General features: G+C 40.3%; 1 protein-coding gene across 4 annotated transcripts in view; it reads left to right on the forward strand.

Moving 5' to 3' along the window:
* MOGAT1 (monoacylglycerol O-acyltransferase 1) overlaps positions 1-13,526 on the forward strand; it is a 37,014-nt gene extending 23,488 nt beyond the window's left edge. For 3 of the 4 annotated variants that reach the window (XM_027590928.2, XM_027590931.2, XM_027590930.2), the window contains exon 6: positions 8,444-13,526. In XM_027590928.2, the coding sequence (XP_027446729.1) occupies positions 8,444-8,598 (155 nt within the window). In that variant the 3' untranslated portion in view covers positions 8,599-13,526. Of the gene's footprint in view, positions 1-4,102; positions 4,219-8,443 lie in introns of those variants that run through there. The other variant, XM_027590929.2, reaches the window with a different exon arrangement.
* The last annotated feature ends 1,395 nt before the right edge of the window (positions 13,527-14,921 follow it).

Below are 14,921 nucleotides of genomic sequence, written 5' to 3' on the forward strand. Positions count from 1 at the left end.
TTTGGGTGAACCAGACCTTCACAGACTATGTGCATCTAAAGACTTTTATTTGGGGGATGCCTGGCTGGTTAGTTGGTAGAGCACATGACTCTCGATCTGTGGGTCAGGAATTCAAGCCACACATTGGGCGTGGAGCCTCCTTTAAAAATAAATAAATAAATAAATAAAATGAAGACTTGTATTTTGAAATAACACATGTGAGGATAGAATATTGACAATTCCATAAACAGAAGCAAAGCTACATATCAATCCAGTGCAATGCGATATGGTAACAGTGATCTAAGTTACTATGTTGAGTTCTATTTTTTTTTTTAAAGATTTTATTTATTTATTTGACAGAGAAAGACATAGCGAGAGAGGGAACACAAGCAGGGGGAGTGGGAGAGGGAGAAGCAGGCTTCCCCGTGGAGCAGGGAGCCCGATGTGAGGCTCGATCCCAGGACCCTGGGATCAAGACCTGAGCCGAAGGCAGATGCTTAACGACTGAGCCACCCAGGCGCCCCTGTTCAGTTCTATTTTAAATCAATGTACTTCAAACTCAGAGTTCTTTGCTGACTTGCTGACACAGCCCAGGCAGATCAGGTAGAGTTGAGACCAGCAAGTTGTTTTGTGGTCCTTCTGCTCCCCTTTCATTTAAATAAGAGTTTGTGAACTTAACTCTACCTCATAAGAACTCAGTAAATATTAGTTCAGTTAGTTAAATCATCATTTCATCTATAATCCTCGCACCCACAGCTGTCTGGAGATGCTCAGGTTGTCCATCCTACAGCCTCCCCACACACCTGTGAGACCTTACTTCCTCAGTGACCTCAGAGCATTCATTTCAGTGTTAGTGATTCTCAAATACAGTGAGCATTACTAACACTGTAAGGGTTTTGTCTGTTAATATCCTACTAATTGAATCCTCTTAAAAATGTGATCTCATTAAATCCAAAATGCCATCATCAGGTCACACTTAACCCTCTCTGCATATTTCTTATACTACACCTTGCTAAACCATCAGGTTTCTCTGCATCCTCCATCAGAACCATCTTTCCTATTTTTTTTAAAGATTTTATTTATTTATTTGAGAGAGAGTGCGCATACACAAGTGGGGGGAAGGGCAGAGGGAAAGGGACAGGCAGACTCCTCACTAGCATGGAGCCTGGGGCTTGATCCCAGGACCCTGAGATCATGACCCGAGCTGAAGTCAGATGCTTAACTGACTGAGCCACCCATCTTTCCCCTTAGCTGAGGGTCACTGACTGGAAATAATTTGTAAAGAAGATACCATATATTAGCATCTGCATAGCAAAGGAAACAATCAACAAAACTAAAAGCCTACTGAATGGAAGAAGATATTTCCAAATGACATCTCTGATAAAGGGTTAGTATCCAAAATATATAAAGAAGTTATACAACTTAACTCCCAAAAAACAATCCAATGAAAAAATGGGCAGAAGACATGAAAAAAATGTTTCTCCAAAGAGGAAATACAACTGGCCAACAGACACATGAAATGGTGCTCGACATCACTCATCATCAGGGAAATGCAAATCAAAACTACAAAGAGATATCACCTCACACCCTTCAGAATGGCTAAAATAAAAAACACAAGAAACAACAAGTGTTGGTGAGGATGTAGAGAAAGGGGAATCCTTTGTGCTGCTGGTAGGAATGCAAACTGATGCAGCCACTGGGGAAAACAGTATGGAGGTTCTTCAGAAAGTTGAAAATGGAACTACCTTATGGCTCAGTAATTGCACTACTGGGTATTTACCCCAAAAAATACAAAAACACTAATTAAAAGGGATACAAGCACCCCTGTGTTTATTGCAGCATTATTTACAATAGCCAAGTTATGGAAGCAGCCCACATATCCATCTATAGATGAATGGATAAAGAAGATGTGGTGTATATATACTGTGGAATGTTATTCAGCTGTAAAAAAGAATGAAATCTTGCCATTTTCAACAACATGGATGGAGCTAGAGTATAATGCTAAGCAAAATAAGCCAAAGGAAGACAAATACCATATGATCTCACCATATGTGGAGTTTAAGAAGCAAAACAAACAAGCAAAGAAAAAGAAGAAACCAAGAAACAGTCTCTTAGCTATAGAGAATGGACAGAGGACAGGTCGGTGGGGGGGGGCAATGGAGGAAATAGGTGATAGGGATTAAGAGTACGCTTGTGATGAGCACTGAGTAATGTATAGAAGTGTTGAATATTGTGCAACGGAAACTAATATAACACTGTACGTTAACTATACTGGAATTAAAGTAAAAAATTTAATAAAAAAGTAAAAAAAGAAGATACCATATATTTTCTTTACACATTTCACAAATAGTATGTAATTTATATATTTTGTTATTGTCAGTTTATCAAAATATAATAAAATGTTCACATATATTGTGTTTCGTTACATAAATAATGGAGAGAAACTGATTTAAATATCACATCCATCATGATACCCAGGATGGGTAATTGAAAGAAGTTTAGACTCTAAGAACAATGTGTAAAGAACTGCAGTTCCTTGGAATTGCTTTGTTTGTTTCTACGATACAGAGCTCGGTGAGAACAGGGATTTTTGTCTTACTGTTTTCTGCGCTATTTCCAGTGCCGGCAGGATAGGGACTCAAGACACATTTGTAAACAATTCATTCTTTAGTTATGCCTTTCTGATTATAATTTGTAAGTTTTCAAATATCTAACAAGTACCCGTTAAAAATTTTAAGGGAAGCTAATGTTAAATTCAAGTTGTTGAGTCAGTACGGTTATGATGGGAAGTTGAATGTTTGGGGAAGAAAGTGAGAGACAAGGGAACTTGCCATTGAAAGGGGGAGGTTTCGTGTATCATGGTACGTGTGGATTTTAATTTTTAAAAGTTTATGTTGAAAAATTTCAAAGGTTCAGAAAAGTTTCATGAGTAGTAAAATGAACTCCTCTGTGCCTTTCTCCCACACTCACCAGTTGGTAATATTTTGCTACGGTTTTTATCACTCTTTAATGGTGTAATAAATACACTCTTTACTATTGTTATAAGTAAACTGTTTGAGTGTGTGCAGACATCATGACTTTTGCTCCTATGTATCTTGCTTAAGAGCAAGATGATTCTCCTCGATAATGTCAGTGCAATTTAGGAAATTGAACATTGATAAAGTACTGTTAGCCAGTGTACAGTGTAAACTTCACGAATTGCCACAATAATTTCCTTGTTAGCTGTGCTTTTGGAGGGTATTGGGGGTAGGGGTCGAGTGTTTTTTCCCTCAACAGGATCATACATTGCATTTAATTTTCACATCTCTTCAACCTGCTCCAAACTGGATTTGTTTTTCAACGTCCTTTTGTCTTTATGACATGGGCAGTTTGGAGGAGTATAGGTCATTGGTTTGTAGGCAGTGGTTTGTAGGTCAACTTGGGTTGGTCTGTCTTATCATGATTATATTACAGTTACACATTTGTGGCAAGAGTTCCACAGAAATGATGTGTCTTCCTCAGTACATCATATCAAGAGGCTCTTGATGTCAGTTTCCCCCATTGTTGGCTGTACTCATTTTGATCACTTGAGTGGGGGTGTTTACCAGATTTCTCTACTATAAAGTTAAATCACAAAGATTAATCTACAGAAATCTTTTATGTTTATATACATAAGTATATATTATATGTATTATATTTATAAAGACTTTCTCCTTTTCATTAACAAGTAACCTGGGTTAGTGTTACTTAGACACTGTGTAATTATTCTGTTCATCAGACTTGACTTGATGGCTTTAATATCCATTGATAATTCTTGCCTGAATTGATTAAGGCAGTCATGGCTGCAAACTGGTGGTTTTCTAGCTCTAGTATTCCTTCTGTATTAATTAGTTGTCCCTCCCTCCTCCCAATTAGATTATTTGAATTCTCCTCTCCAGAGAGGCTTATCAGCTGTGTTTGCATGTGGCCTGAGGAAGGGCTCCCTTCCCATTCTGTCCAGCCTCACAACTTCGGCTGACTTCGTAACTCCTTGGCCTGCCTTTTGATTATGGATGTGATAGAAGTGTTTGTTTCATTTTTACATTTATGGTAAAACTGAAAAATATAATCACTGCCATTAAGAAATTGGTTCTTTCCATTGTAGGCCCAACATGATGGTAGCGTCTAACGCTCAGGCACCGGCCACACAAACCAATATTGACATCTAGAAGCTGTTTGTATCATGCATCAACTAAATTTACAGAAGGAAGTAATGTGGACTTGGAGTCTGATTCTTAGTGACTTAGGTGGTTTCATTTCTCATCCCTGAGCCTCAGATTTTACGACTCTGAAGAAGAGACTATTATAATTGTCCTGTCTTGTCTTAGGGTTATGCTGGGGATCAAATGACACGGTACGTGGGAAAGTGCTCCGTAGGCCCCAGGTGCTAGGAGAGTACGGGCTGGTGCAGGAGACTTCCTGGCCAGATTGTTGAGAGCTATTAAATGTGTTTCCATCTCCCTGTATAAGTATTCTTGCCAAAGTGTTCATCTGAATCAAATCATGAGGAAACAAATTCAGATTGTGAGACTTTGTATTAAACAACTGGCCTGGATTCTTTAAAAATATTAATGTCATAAAAGACCAAAAGGACGAGAGAACTCAAAGACACAACAGCTGTCATGGGGGCGGGGGGTGGCAGGGAAGCAACTGTAGGGATATCATGGAGACAACTCATCAAGTTTGAATGTGGATTCAGTACAAAATTAATATCGTACAGAGTTAAGTTCCTTGGGTATGATAATGGTGTTGTTAAAAAGGACAGGGGTTTTGTTCTTAGGTACTTCATGCCGAAATATTTAGGGATGGTAACGCAATTGAACCATTGATGTCTGCGACTTATTTTCAAACAGGTCTACAAAAATAAAAATAACACGTGTGTAAATACGCACGGGGGTATGCACAAAATGTTCAAAACTGGTGAGTCTAGAGGAAGAGTATGCAAGTGCTTATTCTTTCTATAATTTTGAATTTTTTAACATAAAGAGGGAAAGGAATGTATTTTAATAAAATAAAACTGGTTTGAAACCACTTGAGGACAAAGTGGTCCATTGTATTTCAAGTCATTATTATATCCTGATGGGGGTGGGAAGCAGGCTAAGGGATTCTCTGAAATACAAAGAAAGGAAGGGAACCTAATTTAAATTTAAATGTAAAGTAGCGATATAAGGAGATAAAAATGTTAATGGGATTAACATGGTGCCCAATACAACCTGTTAAATGTTCAGCAAATATATGGAAATGCGTTCTCTCTCTCTCTCTCTCTCTCTCCCCTCACATCCGGCATATTTGAGCCTCCACCATAAGTCACAGGTTCAGTAAACTCAGGTTTCATTGGCACCCACATTTTGACTCTTCCCAACCCCCTCTGCCAACAGGCTGGCCTTTGTCTCGTGTAGCATCCAGAGAAAGACTAATTCCTGTGTGAGACTGTTAGAGCGATAAACTCTGTGGAATTTTCATAATTAAAGAAAAATAGAGGCAATACCTCTTACTGCCAGAGATTTACTCTTTGCCTCAACGAGAAGAAAATCATGCCCATTTCCAAATTCCTCTCCAGCCGTGTATGCAGTGTCCTATGAAGCTGCTCATTCTTCATCTTGGTTAACTACAACACAGCACCGTAGAAATAGGGCGAGACTGCCGTGTGAGCCTGTAAGTGCATAACTAATCTTGAATTGCTGGATGGAATTGGAAAATGGAACAAACATGCACGCCAGCTATAAAAAGCACTGAAACAAACAGGAGCACTATGATTCCTGACTTTGCCACAAGGAGATGATGATTGATTTTTCCAGGGCAAGGAGTTCTATTTGCAAGAGCAGCCTGATGCAGCTGGTTTTTTCCTTTGTGTTGTAAAAAGAGAGTTACAGGGCAATTTGCAACTAACTAGTCTTAGCTTTGTTTTCTTCTCCTTAGTAGTAAAGAATCTCCTTTTTGGAGAGAGAGAGAGAGAGAGAGAGAGAGAGAGAGAGAATGAATTTTGGTTTTCTAGGGCTCTGGGGACCCTTCTCAGATTTGCAAGTTTTTGTTTTGTGACCTCTGTCTTTATCCCTAACAAGTAATTGAGAATGATTTCTTACTCTCTAATCCAATTTTGGGTTAGTAGGAGGGGCAGGAGAACTGGCTTTACATCCTAAATTCCCGTTCTTTTTGTATAGTTTGGGAATTTCCAGCATCTCTGTTTCTCTACAGGTAAACAAGAGAAAGGCAAGGATGAAGCTGCCCATCTCCCACTTTAAAGGGAGAAGTCATGGGCATGTTTGAGCTCTCTGGAAGAACCATCTGAAATAGAGTGAGCCCATGAATAAGAACAGGATTGAAATTAGCTGTAGTATAGCTGATAGGAAGTAAGACTTAATTAATAATTCAAAATTCACGAGTCTTAATTAAGCTGGGAACAACACACTTCAGCTTCTCAGACCACTAAGTCGCTTTCTAAGTCCCCCACCCACCCACCTTGAATAGTTGCACTTGACCTTTCTTTTTGGTCAATTTCACTTACCAGGAGCTAGTTCTGTAAAACTGAATTTGCTAGTCTATTGACATTGCCTAATAGATTCTCAATTCACATGTAGATTTCTCAGTTTTTTTTCTTGAAACAAAAAGGTCAGAGTTAGGAGGAGGCTTCAAGATCATTGAGTTCTACATTTTTATCCTGTGGATGTAAGAAGTAAGGCCAGCGAGGAGAAAACTTAACTAGCTCAGTGTACTGGTCTAGTCTAGCGCCCTTTGTCGAGCACCAGCTCCTATTCTATACTGTCACCCCATTAGCCTCTCCTCATCTGTATTTCCAACTACAAATGACAGCAAGACAGTTCCTGTTCTTTCTCTTGAGTTACAAAGGACTGATGTCCACTCTCTGTAAATTTGACATCCAGGCTATCAAAAGAGAACTGTATGTGAGATTCTTGAGGCTGTATCTGAGTAAAAACTTAGCAGTTGGAGAATATTAATACTGCAGTAAGGTGGTATGTATCTACTAGGTATGTCTCTATTTGTCTCCTTACTGCAACATTAAATAGATAGATAATCTTAGTAATACGTTTTGTTATATATGTATGTGTGGTGTATCACCCTCTTCTCCGTGCCCCCTTACCTCCCATACTGATGTCATTTATCACTTCCTTCTTTCTTTCTGCGTTAACATTTCTTGGTTTTCCCTTAACTCACCACTTTCTGTTACTGACGTGGATTTGAACCTTGGATGTAGCCCGGAACAACCTAGAGTATGCCAGAGGAAACCTCCTCTCTCCACTCTTGAGTTCCATTCCATTACCTACGGCCCCACTTGACCTCATACCCAAGTTAATAGAGGGTAATAAGAAGCTGTTTGCTGCCCAGCACGTCACCGAACATCCTGTAGGTTTTCAACTCTTGGCATCAGTGAGCAGCAGGGGGCGCAGTGAGCGGGGAGGACCCAGGAAAGCAGGTGCCAAAGCCACGTGTATCTTGTAGTTGCAAACAGTCTGAGACATACTCTAAACACCTTTTTAAATATGTATAAACGTTGCCAGGTTACATAATAATTAGCTCATTTTTAATTACAGGTAAAACACAAATGCATTCTCATTGTAGAAAACTCCTACCATACAGATAAAGTGAAAAGTCCCCCATCTCTACCTTCCTTCCTTCCTGGAGGTAATGGTTATTAGTCTCTCTCTCTCTCTAGACTTTTTAAGTGCACTAAAGCTTATTATGCACCTAGGAATATAAATATCTTTTCACAAATGGGATCATACTGTATTATTTTGCAACTCCCCCCCCCCCCACTTCATACATTTTAGACCTCGATGTGTGTGTGTATGTATGTGTATACATATAATTTCATTTTTTAAAAAAATTGCTGCCTAGGATTCTGTTGCATGAGTGTTCTGTGGTTTATTTAATAAATTTTCTACTGAGACTTCTGCTTGGTTTTGTTTTCCACTCTTAACAGTGGGATTCTTGTGATTGTGTGTGTTTTCTAATGCAGATTCTTAGCTGGAAGATATACATTCCTTAAATTTTTAGAAGGACATTAAAAAGAGTCAGAGGAGAGGGCTGATGCCTCACGACTCGAGACTTTGGAGTCAGTCTCAATAGGGTACTGTGGCTGGGCTGTCAGCTGTACGAGAGGGACAGAGCTGGTGACGCTGGTGACGTGTGCACACAGCTATGTCCTCTTAACCTCACAGCTGTGGTCAGCCCAGTAGTTCACTTGACTCAAGTCAAAACCACCAGGGGCCTTCCACTCCAGCGACGGCGGAGAAGGAAAGTTCTTTATTGGTTCTCAGATGGGATGGTGTGACTGTTGGAGGCAGCCAGTAAAATGAGCAAGGGATTGGAGCAGGCAGGACTGACAGATTCTGATTGGTAGATCTTTCCGGAGCCGTCCATGAGAGGTAGCCGTTTGTGGTGGAGTGGTTTCATTTTCTTATGTCAGCTGTGTTCTCTGTTTTTGCAGTTGGTCGCCCAATCCCTGTTCGTCAGACTCTGCACCCAAGCCCGGAGCAGATTGAGGAGTTGCATCAGACCTATATGGAAGAGCTAAGGAAACTGTTTGAGGCACACAAAAGGAAGTACGGTATTCCTGAGCACGAGACTCTCATTTTTAAGTAACTGTACTCTGAGAAGGCATTTGAGAGGATGAGAGAACATCCCATTGGAGGATACATATTTTAAATAAGGACTTTTTTCTTTGACTCTGGAATCAAAGTGGCAACTGAAAAGTATTACTTGCGACAGATGTTGATGTGTATCCGTGGGAAATAAAAATACAGTGGGTGACTGTAGAAGAAAGTTGGAGATGACTATAACCCTTCTAATAATCCTCCTCATTTGGGAAGGTGCAAGCATTTCTTGGGGTAAGAAAAGGTTTAGGATTATTTGTGTGCTCAAAAAAAAAAAAAAAATGACAGTTTCCAAAAATAATTAGACCCTTTTACCAAAATCACAAGAATTTAAGGCGGTGTCTTCACTAAATATGACAGTTCTTATTTAGCACAGCTGGAACAGTTAGGAGACGGTGTGTAAACTAATTTTCCATACCGAGCCAGAGGAGATCATTTCTTTCTTTCTTTCTTTCTTTCTTTCTTTTTTTCTGCTTGAACAGACCATTTTTTGGTGAATAATGTTACTTTTCAGAGTTAGATAATTTGATCCTTTAGGTCACATCAACCAATGCATTTTTATACAATAGTGCAGAATTTTTATGCAGGTTTTGAAATAGGATGAATCTACCATCTGGAAGCCCATGTGGAGGAGAGCATGTCTCCTCATTTCTATTCATGCTTAGAAATATTCATGCTTGTCATTTGCTCAGAAGTATGTTCATTTGCTATATAGACAAGGAGGTCTTTTGGGAGACATGCTTTAGAACATTAAAATTCCTAAAGGTTTTCATGGTAATAGAAATGGTTTTAATTTTCTTCCCAAATGGCCTCTTTGAGTAAGACCAGCTATGAGAGGAAGTGCACTCTCTGGTTGTGAGGTGCCCAGTTACAGCTGTCTGGTCCACGAGAGTGGGAACCCTGTTCCTCCTGTGCATTGACCTCTCCCCAGTGCCTGGGTCGGGCACAAGATAAGTACTTGTTTAGTGAATGTATTTATAGATGAACCCACAAACCACCTTTGCCTTAAGGTGAAGAATTTTTATGAACCTATTCTAAGAAAAGACCCTCTTTCAGAAGGAGAGAATGTGCTGGGTCTGTTTGTCTCAGGACAGTAATCGACAAGACTTACTTGTCAATTACCATAAGGAAGAAGAATGTGTAGTCTCCAGATGATGTCCATTGCTGCTTGTTGCTTCTCTCTCTCCTCCACTCTAGGTATTTGGGGGCACCTTCCCTGAGTTGTCCTAACTTACTAGTAATATATCTTCAGGCCCCTGATTTTTAAAAGACCAAGCCCTGGGCTAGAGCCTGGACTGAGTTCAGCATCAGCCAGACAAAACCGTGCTGGGGAATGCCTTGAGTAGGAGAGCATTTCACACAGGAAAAAGTGAACCTCCATGCTTCCATTTGAGGTTGTTTTGGCCAGCATCACTTTGGCTTCACGCTGGTTGAGCAATCCAGGAGTCCACTGACCCATGGCCTTGAAATTAGATCAATTTTGTAATCGAAGCAGGGAATAGGGCACAACCTATTTTTCATAGATGCAGAAAATTTGACTATAAATCCTTTTTTGGTATTACTCAACCCCAGCCAGGCATCAGGGAGCACCATTTACGGAAAATGACGCACCCCCCACTGGTCAGGGGTCAGTCTTCAGAATAGAGCTGTGAAGGCCACGTAACCACAACAATAAAGACCTTTAAGTTATTATAAAACCCATGAATTTCATTCCTTTAGAGAAGCTTATTAAGCACTCACAGCACATAGTCTCTTGTGATTTCATGAAGGTATGATTTTTAATCTTGTACTTGGTGGTGGGGGCCAAGCTGACCCCCCCAACATCAGCTGGGTCATCTAGGAAGCAGTTAAAGTCCACATGTAGTAAAACAGAGGTGCTGAAAAATGAGAAAAGTTTTGCTCTGATGAATTTATCTCAAAATTTTGCCGTTTCAGAAATCCAGACATCAGCAACTTTAATTTTGGCATCTGTAAAAATCTTATTTTTAGGTACAAATTAGGGATTTTATCTCTTTTTCTTTCTCTGGGTCTCCAGAGATCTTAATCCAGCCAGAAGTCCCTTAATAAAAGTCCTACAGATTGCAGATGAATTTTTGCTACAGCACAAGTGGGAGCCATGTATTGTATTCACTAATATAGTGTGACAGAAGTCGCCTCTGTTTTAAAGATTCTCATCTACTCTGCAATTGCACATAAAATTTAAACAGCAAAGCAAAACAATAACAGCAAGAAAAATAACCCCAGGACACAGTAAGAGAAACTGCGCTAATTGCCTTGAGAAAATGTGCACTTACAATTTAATTTGGACATTTCTGTCTCCTGTTTCTCTTGAATACTGGGCACAGGCTGAGTCATTTCCTTTGTCTCACAGCTAGAAGGATTGAAATTATTATCCATATCCAGCTAAGTCGATTATGCTCACATTGAAGGTTGCAGCTTTGGTCCTTAGGAAGGCCAGACAGTTTTGCTGTGTCCCAAGGGGAACCAGGGCAAGAGATGCTGCATGATTTATGAAAACCCTTCACTGGGACTAGGGAGACAATCAAAGTACATATACTTCAGGGACGATGAGTAAGCCTTTATTGTGTGCATAGCATTAAAAGTACAATCCCTACCTTCAGGAGAAGGTACGCTTCTGTCCTGGGAAGCACAGAAGGTAGAATCGAGATGCAATGTCCACGCTTCTGTAACTTGGCAATTCTTCCAAACCACCGCACCCACAATGCAAATCACCAAGGTTTGTGACAAATAGGAAAACGCATTTTGGGTGCATTTACTCTGTCTTCTTTTCCTTGGACAAGAGACAATGTGGATGGGATTTTTTGATTGGTGGTGGTGGTGGTTTTTTTTTCCCCCCCAATAGCCAAGATGGCCAGTCCTCATACTGTATTTGTCTTTTTTAAACTAAGTGATAGAATGCCTATCTCTGGGGCTGGGAGAGTTGCTTTCAAATAGAATTTGTATATCTTTTCAAAGGAAAAAAGAAACAAGGCGACTTCCATATAACCACCTAGTTGTGCCAGTTTCTCTAGGATGGCAAGTACAGAAGCAGCTTTTTATATTTAAAACCAAGGAATTTGTCAAATACCTTATATATCAGTTATTTGACTCAATCCTTCCCAAACACAGCCTCGTGCCTTAATATCTTATGTGGGAAGGCGAAGGTCTAACTCCATCCATTGTTTGCTCATGGGATGATGGGTTCTGAGGTAGTAGAATCTGCATCTTGTGTGCCTTTTGTGTGCCTTTGATCCTGCCCCCCCTCCCCCCACGGAGCGTGGGCCTTCAGCGCCCTCTGGGGGGTGGGAGGGTGAACGCTTTTATGGCGCTAACCTGGAAGTTTGATGGACTGTGTCAATAGAAGCCAAGTTCGAGAGCTAGAACGGGCTTTGTGTCTGGCGTCAGTCCTTCTGCAGATGAAGCAGTTGAACCCCAGCGGCTTAATGTGGATTGGCACCCACTCCACGTTCGTATTCCTCTGCCCTGAGGGAACAGGAGGAGCTACAGCTCTTCCATAATTGTGGATTAATCAACCTGTGAACCCTCCTATAAAACTCAAGTGTCCAAACACAGAGCATGATTAAAAATACTCCTGAAATGCAAGAGATTTAACAACTCTGAAGAGAGCTCTGTCTTCTTGGGACCTAGAACATTTTTCTTTTTTGAGACCGGTACACCGCATTGTTGATTTTTTCCTTCTGCAAGAGCTATTTCGGTGATGTGCACTGGGGGACGTCCAAGTTTTTCAACAACAAGCTAATCCACTAGAGCCTTACTTATTGAGCAGCAGGATAAGGCAAAGTGCTTTATGCCCAGGGTGAGTGAAGGATCTCCCCTCTCAGTCACGTTGTGACCATTAATACAGGTCCAGGCAGTCCCGTTACTCAGAGGTGGAAGCAAATCTGTCACCGTACTGACAGCCCTAAGCCCGTTCTGGCTCTTGCTTCATCCAGCTGGGTTGTTACAGCTGCTTTTTTTTTTTTTTTTTTTTTTTTAACAGCTCTTAGATTCTGGTTAAGAATTATCTTAGGCTCTCTTGAGAATAAAGATAAATCTGACCTTCTTGTATTCCCAAGGGCTGTGTAATTCTCCCCTGCTCCGTTTCCAGACCCACTTGGAGCCCTCGGTCTTTCTGGTTGGTTTCCAACTGTCCCATGTGGGGTACAGTCATGCAGAGACAACCAGAAAACACAGCTGTGCTATTCTTTTCTACCTTCCAGGGGCTTCTGTTTCAAATAATCCTTTAGCCTCTGGTCCTCCACTAACTGGCTGGGTGCCCTGGGCTCTTTCCTTCCTCTTAGGAGTGAATGATCTCTATAAGGTCCCCTCTGGCTCTCTCTCTATGGTCTCTGCCTGGCCCTTGTTCTCTCATGGTAATGACATTTAGTGGGAGATGGAGCTTTATCTGCAGACTTCTTTTTCCTCTGCCATCCTCCCTTGTCTTCCTCTGGATATGCGGAGTGTTCAAATGACTGTCTCCCTTTCTTAGTATATGGAAAACATAAATTGCTACAGAGGTTTCTCCAGGAGCCCAGTGACCTTTAGGCATGGTGTTCCTAAGAAACAGTTTCATTCTCTAAACAAAAACTGGCGACATTTATTGAAGAGGTTTCCTTCTTTTTTTTTTTTATTGTGTTATGTTAATCACCATACATTACATCATTAGTTTTTGATGTAGGGTTCCATGACTCATTATTTGCACATAACACCCAGTGCTCCATGCATAATGTGCCCTCTTTAATACCCATCACCAGGGGTTTCCTTCTTTATATGGCTCAAAACTGTGAAATAACAATTTATTTCTTGTTAAAATCTTTATAGGAGATGGCGAATTTTTGTATTTTCTGTATTGGACGTGTTGCTGTGTGCTTTTTAAATGCTCTTGGTTTATAAAGTTTTGACCAATAAATGTGTTTTATGCCCAAGTTGTAACCATGTGAGCGTGGTGTTGTAGCTGAGTGGGATGGTTTTCCTGCCCACGCCTTGCCAAGGCTGGAGCTGCTTGGACCTGGGGATGGACTCAGGCAAGGGAATTGCGGTGGTATTGTGAGCACTGAAGCTGCTCTACTGAAGAGCCAGGCCTGGAGAGTGCTCTTGATGGGAGAAAAGACGAAACAGAAAGCAGGCGCAGGGCTAACCAAAAAGTGCAGATGTGCCAGATGAAACGAGCAGAGGGCAGGAAGAGGAAACAAGCCAGGGAGGGGTCGCAGTTCAAATAGGAGTGAAACTTGTCAGATATGGAAATGTTCAAAAACTGGTAGAAAAATGGATAGATTCCAAAGCAAGTAAATCGCTGCTAATAGGTCCGGGGTTTCTTTTCAGGTGATGAAAAAAAATTTTTTTTATTATGTCAGTCACCATACAGTACATCATTAGTTTTTGATACAGTGTTCTGAAATTGGGTTGTGGTGATGGCTGGTCACACACACTGCGAATATACTAAAAACTCCCAAATTCCTCTCTTCAAATGGGAGGATTTTACGATACCGTGAATTATACCTCAATAAAGCGGCTTTCCACACTCGAGTCAATCATACACTTGGCAAAATAACAGAAAAAGCTAAAAACTAAATTTCTTTTTTTTTATGTGTCAAAAGTGAAATCGCCTCCCTTGGATGCAGGCATTTTGGACAACAGTTTACGCTTTGATTCTTGAGACCTGTTGGTGTTTCTGGTGTCCGTTATCAAAATAGGTGTTTTCAATACTCATTTATTTATTTATTTATTCAATCCTGAGCATGCCATTTATTAGCTCTGTGAATTTGGAAATACTCAGAACATTCTTTTTATTTTTTTCAAAGATTTTATTTATTTATTTGTCAGAGAGAGAGAGAGAGAGAGCACAAGCAGGGGGAGTAGTAGAGGGAGAGGGAGAAGCAGGCTCCTCACTGAGCAAGGAGCCCTATATGGTACTCGATCCCAGGAGTCCGGGATCATGACCTGAGCCGAAGGCAGATGCTTAACGACTGAGCCACCCAGGCGTCCCTACTCAGAACATTCTTGAAACCTACTGTCTTCAGAGAGAACAGAAATATCTTCACATATTATTATTTTGAATATGAAGTTAGTTCTTTTTTTTCATGGCAAATTTTTATTTTATTTTTTAAATTTTATTTAATTATGTTAGTCAATACTCATTTAAAATATTTTTTTGGCTAAAGAACATGCTGAGTTATTGTGTAAAAATACTGCTTGGCTTTAATTTTTCCCAGTATTTTCTTAATACTGTAGTTAGAATAAATAAATAAATAAAAATAAATAAATAAAACTGCTTAATACTAAGTAAATATTATCCTATAAAAACCATTAATA

The sequence above is a fragment of the Zalophus californianus genome, chromosome 3, assembly GCF_009762305.2.
Source record: "Zalophus californianus isolate mZalCal1 chromosome 3, mZalCal1.pri.v2, whole genome shotgun sequence".
Classification (NCBI taxonomy): Eukaryota; Metazoa; Chordata; class Mammalia; order Carnivora; family Otariidae; genus Zalophus; species Zalophus californianus.